The sequence below is a fragment of the Propithecus coquereli genome, unplaced genomic scaffold (assembly GCF_000956105.1).
Source record: "Propithecus coquereli isolate 6110/MARCELLA unplaced genomic scaffold, Pcoq_1.0 Scaffold81, whole genome shotgun sequence".
NCBI classification, from domain to species: Eukaryota; Metazoa; Chordata; class Mammalia; order Primates; family Indriidae; genus Propithecus; species Propithecus coquereli.
The window spans coordinates 4,157,763-4,175,978 of record NW_012154285.1 but is presented as its reverse complement, the minus strand read 5'-3'; the positions used below and the strand labels follow the sequence as shown (position 1 = coordinate 4,175,978).

The 18,216-nt window shown below is 37.6% G+C and overlaps 2 protein-coding genes across 3 annotated transcripts in view; both read right to left on the bottom strand.

Moving 5' to 3' along the window:
- Window positions 1-8,532, bottom strand: part of ZCCHC8 (zinc finger, CCHC domain containing 8) — a 21,340-nt gene extending 12,808 nt beyond the window's left edge. Inside the window, exons 1-5 of the mRNA XM_012663408.1 lie at window positions 8,334-8,532; window positions 7,016-7,058; window positions 3,974-4,048; window positions 1,937-2,042; window positions 728-805 (exon numbers count right to left, since the gene is read on the bottom strand). Coding sequence (XP_012518862.1) covers window positions 728-805; window positions 1,937-2,042; window positions 3,974-4,048; window positions 7,016-7,058; window positions 8,334-8,532 — 501 coding nt within the window. The remainder of the gene's footprint in view (window positions 1-727; window positions 806-1,936; window positions 2,043-3,973; window positions 4,049-7,015; window positions 7,059-8,333) is intronic.
- A 5,124-nt stretch (window positions 8,533-13,656) lies between these two features.
- The window catches only part of RSRC2 (arginine/serine-rich coiled-coil 2), a 21,560-nt gene continuing 17,000 nt past the window's right edge, over window positions 13,657-18,216 (bottom strand). Inside the window, exons 7-10 of one of the 2 annotated variants that reach the window (XM_012663528.1) lie at window positions 17,673-17,752; window positions 16,570-16,802; window positions 16,154-16,243; window positions 13,657-14,322 (exon numbers count right to left, since the gene is read on the bottom strand). In XM_012663528.1, coding sequence (XP_012518982.1) covers window positions 14,143-14,322; window positions 16,154-16,243; window positions 16,570-16,802; window positions 17,673-17,752 — 583 coding nt within the window. In that variant the 3' untranslated portion in view covers window positions 13,657-14,142. The remainder of the gene's footprint in view (window positions 14,323-16,153; window positions 16,244-16,569; window positions 16,803-17,672; window positions 17,753-18,216) is intronic. The other variant, XM_012663529.1, reaches the window with a different exon arrangement.

Below are 18,216 nucleotides of genomic sequence, written 5' to 3'. Positions count from 1 at the left end.
TGGTCCAGAAATCATTCTTTAAAGTGCCCGATTGAGCATCTCAGTCTTTATTTGAATCCACTAACATGGAATTCACTTTTTTTTCCCTAAGAGACAGGATCTTGCTCTGTTTCCCACGTTGGAATGCAGTGATGCTATCATAGCTCACTGCAACCTTGAACTCCTGGGCTCAAATGATCTTCCCAACTCAGCCTCCCAAAGTGCTGGGTTTATAGGTGTGAGCCACCGCGCCTGGTCCACTACATTGTATTGACACTATTGGATTTTGCATAGGTACTGAAAGGCTGTTAGACTAAATGTAGGCCATCCTTCTTAGGTTTCTTCTATTTTTCACCCACCATTTGAGTCTGTCAACATTTTAAATTTCAAATTTGCCATCTGTTATATTAGCTATCTATCCCTCGCAGCTTCAGCCACCTGTACATTCAACAAGCATGCTTTCTATATCCTCATCCAAGTTCTTGAACATAAACAAAGAGCTTAGTCAGGACAAAAATAAAGTCCTCCAAAGTAAGTTTATTGTGCCCCCAGTCACAATGCAATAGTTACTAAAAAGCAAACTATAATATTCAGAGGCTAAAGTTTACACTATTATTTATAACAGAAGAATGATGTGATCAATTGAAGACATATGATTATACCACTTTTATCATTCAAATGCCACCCGGTTGACAAAGGATAGGAAACACGTATCTGCAGAACTCAAAACTAAAATGTCCAAACTTACACTAAAAGCTTCCTTGTTGTTTTTAATGGCACCAGATTCTTCTACTTTATGATCCTCTTCTAGCATAATACTGGATGGCTAATACAAAGAAAAACATACATTACAAAGGGTAACCAATGTTTTCACAATTTTAAATTTCAAATCTTAGGAATCTGAACACACACTCCTTTTATTTTCTAATACATACCAGTGAGGTATATAAAATTTTGGATTTATCATTGCCATAATTAGGGTAAGTTTAGAAGTTAAGCTAAGAATGTTATGAAGGAAATTTCACATGGGAAAATTGAAGATATAAAGAGAAAGCTTCTTCTGATGCATTAGCATGCACTATGACTTTCGTGTTAATGTTAATTATGGAACTTTCAATACTTAAACTGGCAAGGCAGACTTTATCTTGAAATCAGATAACCAGGAAAATGTAAAAAATATACAATTTTAGATTACTGGTCAATAATGATAATATAACCCTCACAGACCTCAAGCTACTACAAAATTCTGAAGAGTTCCTTGAATCAAAAACAATATTCAGTGTGATTTTTATTGTTAAATGTATTTTGCTTCTTGAATCTTTAAAAATTATATAGGAGACATAAAAACTAAAGGCAATAAAAAATTTAATTAATCAGAACACTCCCATTTTCCAAACCCTGAGGATAAATAGCTTATGTGAGAGATTCTTACTTACCTTAATTTTTAATTTAAATAAAAAGCCCAGTAATAATTCTCATTTTTTTTAAAACAGAAACTCATGCTCTAATATTCACATAGTGAAATTTCTCAGATTTCTTTGGGCACATTATTGATTTTTTTTTTAAACAAGTAGGGGGGAAAAAAGGATAGCACATATCTGTTAGTTTTAGATAAAAAGAATCCATCTTTTATAAATTCCAGAAATTTAGGTATTTTTTCTGGCCTGAAATTAATTTTCTGCTCAAAACCATGTGTCCAAGTTAGGAAATAGAAAAACTTCAATTTTGAGTGTAGCCAGGTCTGAATATGACTCCTGTGACCAAAGGAGCCACAATCCAAAAGAAGACCACGTGGCTGCACTGGTCAGACTTTGGAGAAGAAAGCCCAGGAGTGGAAGGGAGGTGAACAGATAATCTTACATCATTTTGGTTTTGCTTCAAAAGGATTATTGTGGCCTAATAATTGGCAGTGAAAAGCATAATCTACTAATCTTAAAGTCTTTTAAATTTGAAATACCTGGGGCAAAAGATTAAAGGAAGTCTTTTCCACATCATTTTTCTGCTGTTCCTCAAATCTTTTTACTAAATTTGATACAAATTCCTCTATTTCTTGATGATATTGCCTGTATAAGAGGACAAAATGGTCAGAACCCAGACAGTAAAACATTTAATAGATTGAAGTCGTATGCATCATTATAAGATGTCATGTGTAAATTTTGTTATTTCTTCTTTCAGAGGTTTATCAAATCACTGACTCTATGTAACACTCAGGAAACTATTCCCAAAGGAAAGATACACATTGTTGCCAAGTTAATGAAATGATTATGATAATGTAACACAGTGTTTGGCATAACAGTTGCCAAACAGTTGTGCAAAGAATGGATTTTATTTGTAAATTTTATCTACTTAATTTTGGAATAGATACTAATGGAAATGGTCCAAAATCCAAAAGAAGTAAAAGGGTTACATAATGAAAAGCTCCCTTCCTACCCTGTCTCTTAGCCACCTACTTCTGCAACACAAAGACAGCCAATGTATTTGATTCTTCCACATCCTCCTCCCAGAGACTCTTTATACACATATAAGGAAACACCAGTATAAATAGGAAACTGAAAAAAATAAAAGCAAAGGCCGTGCGCGGTGGCTCACGCCTGTAATCCTAGCACTCCGGGAGGCTGAGGCAGGAGGATCACTTGAGCTCAGGAGTTCGAGACCAGCCTGAGCAAGAGCGAGATCCTGTCTCTACCAAAAATAGAAAGAAACTAATTGGACAGCTAAAAAGATATAGAAAAAATTAGCCGGGCATGGTGGCGCATGCCTGTAGTCCCAGCTACCCGGGAGGCTGAGACAGGAGGATCGCTTGAGCCCAGGAGTTTGAGGTTGCTGTGAGCTAGGCTGACGCCACGGCACTCACTCTAGCCCGGGCAACAGAGCGAGACTCTGTCTCAAAAAAAAAAATAAATAAATAAAAGCAAAATGCAATGCAAGAAAAAATGCTGAGGTCTACTTTCTCTATCCCTCCAGGTCAAGAACCAAGCTCATCAAATATTCTATAGTGCTCAGTTCAGGTGTCAAAGGAGCCCAGGTCTTGTTAGGCTGCAACTGGGCAGCGACAATGTCTCAGACACAGCTTCCTTTTCACAGTCTTGACGATTTTTCATGTCTGTTCTAGCTATGACATTCTAAGGTTTCTGCAGATGAAAACGCCAGGTGAATGGTGCAGAAATCAGACAGTCATGAGCTAGAGTAGATCTCAAATCTACGGGGAGGTGGGACAAGACACAACAGTGCTAGAGCCCGGTTGTGCCCAGCTCTTTTCTGCTGCTGCATTCACCACCCAGCTGCCCCACCCCCAGAGCCTTGGGTTCCACTTCTGCTCAAATAAAGTAGGTTATGGGCCTGGCACCATTCCCTCTACCTTCTTGACCTTGGTCAGCACATAAGATAACAATATGATTAAGTGTCTTGGGAGGGGGCCAGCAATTGTCTGAAATGTCTATGACCATGCTCTGAGGGATAAGGCAAGGTCTCAAACCATTTCAGAACACTTCAGCAAGCACTATAAGAATGCACAGAATCACCCTAAACCCAAGCATACTGGATGACTTGCAAAAGTCTGATTTTGCTATTAAAAAAAAAAATCACGTGGGTAGGCTTCGAAGATAGCCGACACAGAATCCATTGCCTGATGTGGGGAGAAACATGGTTAACATTATTATTATTGTTATGGTGGTAGTGGTTATTTTTACTAGAAGCTATTTATTGGGCTCTTATAGGTGCTTATTTAGCTACCTAAAAGGTAGTTACTAATAGTACCCTGTTATCCAGGAAGAAATTGATGATACAGAAAAGTTCCATGACCTCCCCAGCAGTCCACAATCAAATTCAGGTCTATATGACCCCAATGTCCTTGCTCTTAATCATGATTTCATACACTTAAACTCCAAGAGCACTTTAAGAATAAAGATAAGTACAAATGAAAACAGCATAATTATAAAAGACATTGTTTCATAAATATATTAATTATATTTAAGAAAGGGAAAAAATTACTTACTTTGAAATAGCATTGTTCATAAATAGAATCTGTAATAAAGGTCCGTCTAACTTAGTATTGTTCACCAATATTCCACTAAAACAGAATTAAAACATATTCTTAGAAGACATTAAAGTAAAACTTGCTTTATAGTACACATAACTTTTATAATTCTTAAGTACCAAAGATCATGTATTTTACAAATGAGACCATGAATGAATAACTAGTTTTCTCAAGAAAAATCTAAGCTTTTACCAATTCTATGTACTTTAATGGTTTTATACAAAGGTATCTCTTACTTTTTAATTTTTTTTATCATTATTATACTATGACAAAGACTGGAGAACAGGTATCTCTTATTTAACATTAATATGTACGTGTATATGTGGGTGTGTATATATCTAAAAATATATATTTTTAGAAAAGGGATCTTACTCTGTTGCCCAGGCTGGAATGCAGTGGCACGATCACAGCTCACTGCAACCTCAAGCTCCTGGGCTCAGGCGATCCTCCTGCTTCAGCGTCCTGAATAGCTGGGACTACAGGTGTGCGCCACCAAGCCCAGCTAATTTTTTAATACTTTGTAGAGACAAGGTCTCTCTTTGCTGCCAAGCTAGTCTTGAACTTCTGGCTTCAAACAATCCTCCTGCCTGAGCCTCCCGAAGTCCTGGGATTACAGGCATGAGCCACCAAGTCTGGCTAGTATTTTAAGAAATGTTTTACAGAAAATTAAGAACTACAGTTAATCTTTCAGTTCTCAGTGAAAAAGTTTCTCTACCTAATGCCTAGGTTCTTTAAAAATGGAGTGGGAGCAGGGGAGGAAGGACTGGATAAACCAGCAGGTTACAAGAATATATTTCTAAAAGAATCTGAGTGAATTTGGCTTGGAAGTATATGGGAAATGAAACACTTATAAATAAACGGATTGACTCTTGGAGGGTAAAGCACATTGCACTAAATATCTCAAATCCAAGATTCTAAAGCAGAGATATATATAAGTATACTATTCCTGGATCTGACTTGCGAATACTCCCAAAAACAGAACTAGAATGCAGCCTGGAAATCTGTAATATGTCCCTTCAGTAACCTGGGACCAGCTGTATCTCCGATTCTTCCTCTCTCACCTTCCTCATATTCCTCTACCTGTACAGCATGTGAAATAAATCAGTTTCTATTTAGAATTGTTCATATCAAGTAAATAAATAAAATTAAAATATGAAAAAGTTCAGAGACTTGTTTTAATTTGGGCAAACTTCAGGTTTTAAAAATACATGTTTTTAAGAGCCACATGCAACTTGCATGGTCCTTGGTTGGAGTCCAGTTCGAGCAACCAGCTATAAATACACTCAACTGGAAAAATTTGAATATGGACTGAGTAAGGGACGTTATTAAGAAAATCATGCCAGTTATTAGGTGTGATCATGGTGTTGTGGTTATGTATGAAATAAGTCTTTATTTTTAAAAATACAGGCTTTTGTAACCAGCATGGGCAAACATAGCAAGACCCCAACTCTACAAAAAATTTAAAAATTAGTGGTGCGTCATGGTGAGTGCCTGTAGTCACAGCTACTTGGGAGCTGAGGCAGGAGGATCACTTGAGCCCAGGAGTTCAAGGCTGCAGGGAGCTATGATTGCAACACTGCACTACAGCCTAGGTGACAGAGTGAGACCCTGTCTTAGAAGATAAAAAAAAAAAGCTGAAATATTTGGTGTGAAATTTGTGTATGAGATTAGAAAGCAATATGATAAAAATATTGTTAAATCTAAGGGGGGAAGATATGGGTAACAGTAATCATACTATTCTTTCCACTTTCTGTATGTTTAAACCTTTTCTTAGTTAAACAAATGCACACACACAAACCCCATAATGTTTACTGATAAAAAAGAGGAAAAACTTCTGATTATGACAGTTTCAAAAATAAGGACTAAACCAAGAGACACGAGGATACAAATTTTATCTAATTAATGCTGTATCTCCTTCTTTCTTGGTTTTCTGTAGAATGCTTTATCAGTCTGACGATACAGAGCGCACTAATTCTAAAAAAATAATAATTTATTCCCTTTTCATGATACTGTTTCCTTCCTTCTTATAAACCGGCAAAGCCTAGAATGTTGAAATTATTTGAACTAGGTAATTATTACCCCTTTTAAGATAAATACTTAATGTTCAAATGATCAACTCCATTAGAAAATGTATAATTATCTAAATATCTTTAACATATAAAAATTATGATTTTTATGAGGAATCCCAGTTATACATTTATATACATTTAATATCTAACCAAAAATAAGTATAGATACCCAAAGTGTGCTCACACAGCGGAAGGAGAGTAGGGCATGGGGAAGTTATTCTGAAATACTTCTAAATTCTAAAATTTAAACTTTTAGTCACCAGTGCATCTGACTTATTCCAGCTGGTACCGGAGACAAAAAAGTATATGTGAAACCACATCATGGCACCCCCAAATTCTGAAAGCTTAAATTACCATTTCACATAATAAATCTGTACTTTAACAAATACCTAGATTTAGTGACCTGTTAAATAAATTTATATTATGAGATATCAGCATTTAATCTGTTACAGTCAGATGCCCAAATGCAAATCTATTCATTGTAGTTTTTCCAAAGGAACATTAACTTTTTCCTTTTTCTAAAATGCCATATCTTGCATTGTTTCTCTTTGTGAACACATTTTAATGGTGTAAGTAAATCTTCAGCTAGAGTAACATTGTAATCTTAATCCTTACTTTCTAGAAATGTTTGTTAAATAGGAACAGCTGGGTTGACAACGTTCCTGTTCTGAGCATTAAGTCAAAATTTTCTGGATTGTGCTTCACAAATATTTTCACCCAATAAGTAAGCTTAAAAGTTTAATGCACTTATGAGAATCCAGATTTTACAAATTCAGAATAAAGGACCATTACTCTGATCTCTTCAGAGTATGGTGAACAAATAAAAATGACACAAAAATCCTACACGCTTTTTACAAAGAAATTGTGATTAAATATTAACATGAGGATAAATAACAAGGGACGACTATGGTGTATTTTCAGTATCTCATACCTTGGTCGAGTCAGAATGTTCAATTTTCTTTTAAGTTCTTGATGTTATTACTTGTTAAGGAATGTTAGCCCTCATTAAACAGAATCATGCAGATCATAAAATTCATCTACTACTCCTCTTACTTTTGGTATCAGAATGTTACAAACGTAAAAGACTCATGAATACTTTGAGGATGACACACTGAGCTCCTGTTTTGTTGCAGGGATAGGCACTGGGACCTAAAAATTACTATGGTTTTCATCCCTTTGAACATACACTTTAAGACACGATCTTTGAGTTCAAAAGAAACAAACTGAACCAAAAACATTTTCAAACGATGATGTCCTTGTCAAAAGTTTCAACAGCTAATTAAGAAAAATTTCCAAGTCAAAGCATGGTGATATATGATAAAGAAAATGCAGTATAACAAGCAGTTAACAAGAATCTGGGATGGAATCTACGATATTTACTGTACGATCCTTTCAACTTTCTTGTATTTTGAAAATTTTCATAACAAAATGTCGAGGAAAAAGGCAACATGTTAAAAAAAAATCCAACTTCAAAAACCTTAAAAGCTGACATACCAACCACTTTCAGGGCTCTTTACAAATTTTAAAAGGAAAACTACCCGAACCAAAATTATCTGTATATATAGTTTTAAAAACCCTAAGAATGTAAATAAACATACTAGCAAATCCAGAAAAAACTGTTATCATGTAACTCAAGCCTAACACAAACTTATTTGGCGCGTTTTCCCCAAAGCGTTACAATACATCTTCACCACCGAAGCTAGCTCAAAGTGGAAGAACTCTAAACTTAATCCCCAACTTCAATCAAGCAATTAGCCATTTCATTTCTCTTTGCACACCCCGACTCCTTCAGGCTCCGAACTCTGCATCCTAGGACCACCAGCTTTTTCCCCTCCATAAAAAAACTGATCGAAGGTCTAAGTATCTGGTATCTCCTAACATACAACACGACTGCATGAAGTTGAGCTTGGCTGCAAAATATGAAATGGGATGACCCCAAAGAGAGGAAGAGAAGTGGTGGCCAGTCTACAATCTAACAGTTGAGCCGTCTACAACAACCCTAAAAAACGGAACCCGGCTCGGAGCGGGGGGCAGGAGGAGTGGATCCAGTCAGGAGACGGATTTCCAGACAGGAAGGTTTGCGCCGAGGCCCCAAGTCAGCTTGCACACCCCGAACCCTAGAATCTCAGCCCGCCAGCGGGACACCAGAAATTACTTCGAATTCTTTGCCCTTTTGGAATTTCCGCCCACGCCGGGCGCTGCCCCGACCCCACGCCCGGGTGACAGGGCCCAGCGAGCGGGAAGGATATTCTCGGCTCGGAGCTGTTGGATGGTTTCCTCGCATTGCCGAAGCCGCTCCCGCAGCTCCGCGTCGCCTACCCCGTTCTCGTCCGCCTCGTCGCCGTCGTCGTCCTTGAAGCGGGTGTGAACGGGCTTTGGAATCGACTCCTCCGGGTGGTCAAACGCCTCGAACAGCTCCAGGTCGCCAAAATCCACCTCGGCCGCCATTTTGGGCTGTGGAAAAGATTTGAGAAGGGGAGGAGCCGGCCGCCGGGGCTGGGGGCGAAGGTTGTAGGGCGGCACCACTCTCTAGGGCTCGGGCCCTGCTAATCTAATCCACCCTGTACGATTTTCTCCACACGCGGACCGCCAAGGCTGCACAGGAAGCGGGGCCAGTCCCGGCCGACTACAATTCCCAGAATGCAACGGCCTCCCTCGTACCCACTTCTGAGATTGCTCGGGGGCATGGCATGCCGGGACGTGTGGTTTCTAAGAGACTGTTAACTCATTGTTTGCTTTGCATACTGGGATTGGTCCGTTTTGAAACGTGAAGAAAAACTGACTAGCCCAGAACGTGTTAAAACAATATGGATTGTCCCTGCTAGGCAAGCAAGGCTGAAGAAAATCAGAGTACGACGCACGTCATATCATAGATTCTGGTGTGTGTGTGCTTAACAGCAACAGGAGAATAAAGAACTCCATCTTTGCCACAGACGACGTTTGTGATGTTAAACAAGCTACTTTAGTTTATTGGGCTTGGTTCATTTTTTATGTAAAATGAGTTAGATTCTACTATTTTAGATTTGTCTGTTGAGGCTTTCTGTGGTTTCTCTTGTTTAATCACTTATTCATTCAGTCACATTTATTTATGTCTTCAATGTGCCAGGCACTTGTCTAGGATCTGAAGATACAGGAGTAGTGAGCAAAATAGAGAAAGAAATTCCTGCTCTCATGAAACCCATGGTCCACAAGAAACAACAAAAAATACTGTTGCTGCTCTTGGATCCAGCGGGGTGTTGATGGGTATTCATAAAGAAATGAAAAACACAGGGAGTTATGAATGTGTAACAAAGAAACAACATAGTCTGTGGGAGTCAGTGAAGTGGGACTTGAACTGAAATACGATCAGGTAGGCAAAGTTAGTTGTGAAAATATGGAAGATGAAACAAGAGCATTCTAGGCTGAAGAAACCACATGTTGAATGAGAAGGCAAACGGAAGCAAGATGAGGCTGGACTCACAGAACCCAAAGGGATCCTCCCTCCACCCCCAACATTCAGAAGTCATTGAAACATTTTAAGCATGTGCTATGTTTGTGACTAGCAAACTTTCATTTTGATAAAATGGTCCCGAATGTAGGGTAGAGGAAAGATTGGAGATGGAGCAAGAGTAAAATTCTGTGAGTCTAGTAGATAGATTGATAAATTTTTGTAGTACAGTAGTTAAGAAATGCTAGTTAGCTTGTGAGTTTCAGTCTATCACAAACAGCTGGGTTTCAGCCAATCACAGGCAGCCAATTCCAAATAATTCGGACACCTAGCTGTAGCCAATCAAGTGATTTCTCTATTTTGCTTCTGTGTTCAGTCTATAAAAGCTCACTGCTAATGCTGATGGCTGGAGCTCTCTGAACCTCTTCTGGTTTGGAGTGCTGCCTAATTCATGAATCATTTTTTGTTCAAATAAACTGCTAAATTAAAAAAAAAATCAGGTTGAATTTTCAGGGGCTATAAGTAAAAATAAGCAATCTGTATTTTTACAATTTATTAGAATTTAATTTTCATATTAAAAAAGAAAAAATGCTAGCTTGCATTGGGGTAGCGGCAATAGTAGTGGAGAGGATTAGCTAGATATTTAGGGATATTTAAAAGATAAAATTAAAGCAACAGATTTCATTAAGGATCAAATATAGGGAATGAGGGGAAAGAGGTCATGTAGATTTGCTAGGATTTTGACTTAAGACACTGACTGAACAAATGGTCATATGGGATAGAGAACATTGGATGTGGACCAGGTTTGGGAGCAAAGAGGGAGTTCCATTTTGGTTATGTGGTACCTTGAGACAATTTTATCCTTATAGGCAATAAAGAAGTAACTGGACTGGTGGAAGATGTTTTTCAAGCATTTTGGTTAGACATCACAGGTATATTGAAGGAAAGATTTGAGGCCCCAGTGGAAGTGTATATTAGACAACTGTATCTTTGGGTCAAGCTTGGAAGAAAGTCTAGGACTGATTGCTGAGAAACTCAAAGGGCTGGGTTGAGAAGGATGAGAATACTAGGATGAGAGAACTGGGAGTGCGTCTCATATAAATTAATTTCTGAGTATATACTTAAAATCATCTGTGGTCTATTAAACTGATTAACTTAGAATTATGTTTCAAACTCAATATTTGCTTCCATTTCCTTCCACCAATCTACTTCTTAAACAGTATTTGTTTTCTAAGCTTAGTGGAATCAAAACCCACCATCACCCCAGCTAGAAGGCTCAATGTCATCATTGTATTTGCCCTTTCAATACCTACAACTACCAAGTCCTATTCTCTCTCTCAAATTACCACGAAAGCTCATAGTTTTCCCACTGTAGAATTTATTATATCCAACCTTGAATACTAGTATGGCCTTCTGGTCTCACTGTCCTGCCTAGCAACCAAGTCTTTTTTTTTCTTGAGACAAAAGGGCTGGAGTACCGTGGCACGATCATAGCTCACTGTAACCTCAAACTCATGGGCTCAAGTGATCTTCCTGCCTCAGCCTCCTGAGTAGCTGGGACTTTAGGCATGTACAAGCATACCTGGCTAGTTTTTAAATTTTATGCTATGTTGCTCAGGCTGGTTTCGAATTCGTCGGCTCAAGTAATCCTCCTGCCTTGGCCTCCCAAAAGTGCTGGGATTACAGGTGTAAGCCATCATGCCAGCTCATCACATCTTTCAAAATATCTCCAGGACAGCAGTTAATGTCCCTGTTGCTCATAAACGTAAAACTCAAAACATCCATCATGGAGCATAAGGCTTTGAAACTGAAAGCACAGAACATCCAGGGGAAAACGGTAACAATAGGCTTAAGCAAACTATGGAGTATGTCTCCCCTACAGACCCATTTCCCAAATTGAGACAGCTAACCTTTTCTCCAGGCCTTCAATAATAGCTTCTTAGAATAAACCATTCAACTTACAATTACCTATGTAACTCCTGCTAGACCTGCACTAATGTGGTTGCCACTGGCTACATGTAGCTAGTGCCAAGTGAGATGTATCAAATATAAAACACATACTGGATTTCAAAAGTATTAAGAATACAAAATGCCTCAAAAGTATTCATTACATACTGAAGTATTTTGGACACATTGCACTAATAAAATTACACTTGACCCTTAAACAACACGGAGGTTAGGGGTGCTGACTCCCACGCAGTCAAAAATCCACTTGTAGCCGGGTGCGGTAAAAAAAAAATTCATCATCAAAATAAATTCTTTAACAAATAAGATGTGTGATACATACGAAGCCCATGAAATGGACCAGATCAGACTTAAGGACAGGAGGAACACAGTATACTGGTTGGAAGATCCTTACCACATTTTCTATGCCCGAATACATTCCAGATGGATTAAAAAATTAAACCAGGCTGGCGCGGTGGCTCACGCCTGTAATTCCAGCACTCTGGGAGGCCGAGGCAGGCGGATTGTTTGTGCTCAGGAGTTTGAAACCAGCCTGAGCAAGAGTGAGACCCCGTCTCTACTAAAAATAGAAAAATTAATCGGACAACTAAAAATACACAGAAAAAATTAGCCAGGCATGGTGGCGCATACCTGTAGTCCCAGCTACTCGGGAGGCTGAGGCAGGAGGATTGCTTGATCCCAGGAGTTTGAGGTTGCTGTGAGCTAGGATGATGCCATGGCACTCTAGCCCGGGCAACACAGTGAGACTCTGCCTCAAAAAAAAAAAAAAAAATCCACTTGTAACTTTTGACTCCCCAAACACTTTATTAATAGCCTACTGCTGGCTGGAAGCCTTACCAATAACATAAAGTTGACTAACACACATTTTGTATGTTGTATCACATACTGTATTCTTATAATAAAGCTAGAGTGTTAAAATCATAAGAGAAAATACACTATTAAGTGGAAGTGGATCACCATAAATGTCTTCATCCTCCTAGTCTTTGCATTGAGTACACTGAGGAGGAAGAGGTCTTGCTCTGGGGTGGCACAGGCAGAAGTGGAGGTGGAAGGGGAAGCAGGCTCACTCAGGTGTTAACTTTTATTTTTAAAAAATCCACCTGTAAGTGGACTCCCGCAATTCAAACCCATGTTGTTCAAGGGTCAACTGTACTTTCACTTTTTAACTATTTACATTTAGCTACTAAAATTTTAAAAATCACTGAAAATAATGTATTTTGTTGGTCACTGCTGCTCTAGATGAGCAAAGGACAGACCGTATCATTACATATGGCCAGCTCCTAAAACACTGGAAATAGGAAGCTTTTGTAACACTACCTTATAGGGTAACAAGTATTTTTAATGAAATTTATTTGAAAGGGTGGAGCTTAACTGAAATACGTATTTGTGATGACCACAAAATCAAAGACCTATGTCACTTCTTCGTTAAGTTTTGGCTTTGTCATTTAAGCACGGGAATAAATCATTTCTCCTTGTAATTACCGCGCTCTGGGAACACTAAACGTTTATCAAAATACATCACAATCTTATAATCCAATCACTTGCTCTTCATGTATAACAAAAGCATACTTTAACAAGTTGGCAGGACTTTGTAATTCCAGTTAAAATAAGGGTGTAAATTTTATCCCTATAAACAATCTTCCCTTGGTGTACTGTGCTCCTAACACGGTTTTCCAAAGTTCTTTTCTAAGCAAAGCTAAACATTGTAATGAAAGTAATTGATCTATGAATTTTATAGTTTCTCCCTCACCCCCAGATCATGCCCTATTCAATTTCATGACAAAGTAGTTTTCTAGTATTTTAGTACCTTGGTCTAGCTTATGCTGGAGAAGACTTCAAAGGGATAATGAGCAAAGGGCATACAAAGAACTTGTTATAAGGCACTTTATTAAAATAAAAGTGCTTACATCCCTTTAATGCATTAATCGATTTCCTGAATAACATACGGAATATTTAACAAATACTGTACACCAATCTGTCCCTTATAATAGCAGGAAAACAGTATTATTTTGTCTGCTCCTCCCACCTTTCTTTTACATTTTTGCTCACCATGGTACTGCCTATAGCATAGTTAACTGGTCTTAAAAAAGGGGGGGTGGGGAATTTCTAGCCAGTGTTTTCTAATAGCAATTGCAAAATGCTGCAGAAACCATAAAACAAATTCAAACAAGAATTCCAGGTAACTTAACACCAGTTTTGAGAAAACCATTTTTATTATCATCACCACCCAGCTTATTTGTGCTGGATTATGTAACCAAATGGCCAGATCTTCTAAAGAACATCTACATAACATTTCTTTCATGTTCAAAAGATGAAAATAACTGTACAAGGTTAAGTACAAAAGTACGCAAGACAGCGGACACGAAAAAATTCATGTATGAGATTTTATCCCACCTGCAGCTTTTAGATATTTGAAAAGTAGAATTTATGAACTAAAAAATATTGTCCTTCTATAGGCCTGTCAAGTTTAATGGAAGTGGGTTTAACCTGATTACAACACTAACACCAGTATCACTGATCTGATATTTACAAAAAATCGTATTTTTCAATAAATTAAAGTCAATGCAACACCCATGCAAGCTAGAATGCTAGCTGTTTGGTGAACAAGGACTTGACATCAGAGGAGGAAGTCTATAAAGTCCCAAACTTTACATGTGTGAACTTTTTCAAACTGTATCCATTCCTCGCATTGAAGATGTGAAACCCAAACCCATTCCTCTTTGTGTATGGGTTTGTGATCTTGCCATTTCATACTGAGCATCTAGATTTCTGAATACTTCTTCCTGTTGTTTCAAAGTCTTGTAGCTCTCTTCATCAACTGAGCTACATCCAGCTTCATCTTCACTCTAAATATCAGATATAAAATATTAAAATGAATTCACATGGGAATAAAAATAGATTCTCACTTGACAGTACCATTAAATATTTTCAGGATACATATTTGACCCGAATTACTTAACTTTCATTCACTCATTAAATACCTCCAGAATGCAAGGCAATACTTTTTTTCTGGGTCTGGAATAGAGCAGGATATAACAAAAATTAACTTCAGTTTGTGGGGGGGAGGGAGGGTGGAACACATAAAATGTAGAACAAGGCTGGGCTTGGTGGCTCATGCCTGTAATCCTAGCACTTTGGGAGGCGGAGGCAGGAGGACTGCTTGAGACCAGGAATTCAAGACCAGCCTGGGCAACATAGTGATACCTCATCTCTACCAAAAAAACAAAATAAACAACCCCCCAAAAAACGTAGAGCATGTCAGACAGAGTATAAATCCTAGACAGAAAAATACAGGAGAAAATGGGAACAAGAGTGTTCCAGGAATGGGACTGCTTGCTATTTTACAAAAGGTGGTGGGAAAGAACTCTTAAAAAAAAAACACACTCTCTGGGAGGCCGAGACGGGCGGATTGTTTGAGCTCAGGAGTTCGAAACCAGCCTGAGCAAGAGTGAGACCCTGTCTCTACTAAAATTAGAAAGAAATTAATTGGACAACTAAAAAAAATTAGCCGGGCATGGTGGCGCATGCCTGTAGTCCCAGCTACTCGGGAGGCTGAGGCAGGAGGATCGCTTGAGCCCAGGAGTTTTGAGGTTGCTGTGAGCGAGGCTGACGCCACGGCACTCTAGCCCAGGCAACACAGTGAGACTCTGTCTCGAAAAAAAAAAAAAAAACAACAAAACAGTAATATAAGAAAGAGTCACATAGGTATCTGAGGGAGGAACAGTGCAGGGAGGACTAATAGCAAATGCAAAGGTCCTCTGGCATGTTCGAGAAATAGCCAGCTTAGTGCAGTTTATTAAGCCAAACATTTCCTCAATAAAAAGCCAATCCCCTTAGTAATAACCAAAGTCTGAGTACTTGTGGACCGTATTAAATCTAATACTGTATCTGTATATTTAAAGTTCAATAAACCCTACTTTTTACAAGCTAAAAACAAAACAAAACAAAACAAAAACTTCCTTGAAACTTTAAAGATTAAGAAGGCCTGGGCCAGGCGCGGTGGCTCACGTCTGTAATCCTAGCACTCTGGGAGGCCAAGGCGGGTGGATCACTCAAGGTCAGGAGATCGAGACCAGCCTGAACAAGAGCGAGACACCGTCTCTACTAAAAAATAGAAAGAAATGATCTGGACAATTAAAAATATATATATAGAAAAAATGAGCTGGGCATGGTGGTGCATGCCTGTAGTCCCAGCTACTCGGGAGGCTGAGGCAGAAGGATTCCTTGATCCCAGGAGTTTGAGGTTGCTGTGAGCTAGGCTAACGCCACGGCACTCTAGCCCGGGCAACAGAGTGAGACTCTGTCTCAAAAAAAAAAAAAAAGAAGGCCCCATATCACCATGTACAGTTAACCCTAAGAAAGCAGTATTTTTTCCAGCAAATTAATTCCTTTTTAAAACCCCATCTTTATATACCAAAAGCTTATGATTCTACAAGTTTACCTGAGGAATTCAGTAATAACAAATGTGTCAATTTAAACTGAACAACTTATATTGTCAAACAGTGAGGACTATAGGTTTAGTCAAACCCATGAGTTAACCTGGAGAACATAAACAGAAAAACATAAGAAAGTATGCAGAGCTGTCCTACTACTGAAATAACATTTTGCAGCTGAGAACTAACGTTACCTTGATAATAGAAGTTAATATACAGAATTTTAATAGAATGTATAACTCACCTTAATACCCATTAATTTCCTAAATTTCACGTTTTGGTCCTTGTTTCCAAAATTCAATTTTTCCCATATTTCAGCAGATTGGGATTTGTCCTGTTAAGAAACAGTAAACTTTAGAATACGTAAAATTTAAATACCTTTTTTTAAAGGATATTAAATCTCTCCATAATATAGTCTAAATAAAAGAAACGATAACATTTATAGCATTCTATCAATGAAATTTATAATTATTTAAGACATGTTATAAAAACACAAAATATAAGTACCTCATAATTTGTCATATTTTATTTCAGTATTAAATAATTACAGGTTCTCAGAAGCAAGATAAGACCAAACTGATCTTTTCCAATTCAAATACGTTTCTCTAAGTAATTGCTAATTAGGAATAAATGAAAAAAGATGGGAACAAGAGAACTTACCCCTTCTTTCTTGCCTTGCCAAAGCATTTTCCTTTTTTTCTCTTGCTCAGCAAATTTCATTGGATTCACAGCTGCTGGGTTATAATAGCTAGGTACAGCTATTCCGGTCTCTGCTAAAGCTTTAGCTTGTAGGGCTGCCATTTGAGCTGCCATAGCTATCTGAGGTGTTACTTGTGTCCCTGATGCCAACAGGGCAGCAACATTCAGAACAGAACCTCCAGTAGCTGCAGCTGCTAAAGAGGATGTAAGTATGAATTTTAAGACAAACTTCCTGATTTACATTATTATTTATATATAAAAAGTTACCAATCTATAAAAAGGCAGAATTATTTTCACCAAATACATGGAAATGATTGTTAAGCTTATAAATAACATTTTAGCAAAGACTTATTGTGTGTGTTCATCAATGGACATATTTCTGCATCTTCCTAATATATATTAAAATTTTATTTTTCTAAGAGAATTTTGCAAATAGTAAGAAGGTATGATTTCAGTGGAAATGAACTATGTGCCTATAACTGTAATTATAACACAATACAATCTTTTACTTGTATGGTTTTTATAGTTTATGAAATGTTTGCACAGACATCTCATTTGACACACACAAGAAACATTAAGAAATATTAAGCAGGTATTCTCCACACATAACAGACGCTAAGGCCAGGTGCTATAAAGGTTAAGCACCAGGCTTGGTATTTCCACTGTGACTGAGTCAGTCCTCTGTAAACAGACTCTTCTGATAATATACTTTTGTTGTGCAGAACATATATAACCTTAGAAAGTTAATTACCAACATTATGGGACCCCACTTATGAAAGTTTTGTTATAATTACATATTTAAAAACAAAATGGCATTTTGTAAAAACTTCGAGTATTAAAAAAGTACCACTATTTATTAAGAATGTCAATAAACAAAAACCACTTTCCATATTAAATTTCATATGGAAGCAACAGTAAGTGACTCGAGTGCTACAGGAACAAAAATAATCACTGTATCGACAAGTTGTAGGGATCAAAGGTGCTTTTCTTCCAATTACTTTTCTGTATTTTTCAAATTTTCCACGAAGAACATGCCCTGTTTTCATAATAAAAAAGAAAATCACCTGCAGCTATTTCTTGTTGTTTTTGTTTTTCAACCATTTCCTTCTCTCGTTGTTCTTGTAATTTCTTTGCCCTTTCCAACCTGAAAAGATAATTTAAATAAATTCAAAATAACTCAGTATAAAACCAATATGTATATTTATATTTCTCTATGTGTAATCATGAAAAGTGATAAAACATTTTACGTAGACTTTTAAATTAATGTTTAATATCCCCCTCAACTGATATCTGTATATGGAGAAAAAGCAATCATTCTTAAGATGGTATCAGTCATCAGTTAAAGAATAGTTTAACAGTGGTTTAAAACATTTTGAATTGATTAATAAAAACTGGAATAATTATGTATATATGCAGTTGTCACAAAAAAAATGGATGAAAAATTAAAAATTACTCAATCTTTATCAGTGTTGGTTGTAAGAATTAAAATAAAATTAAGTCTTGTAAATAACTCTAGCGAGCTGAGTATATTTCAAGGTATGTTAAGAAACAAGGCCGGGCGCGGTGGCTCACGCCTGTAATCCTAGCTCTCTGGGAGGCCGAGGCGGG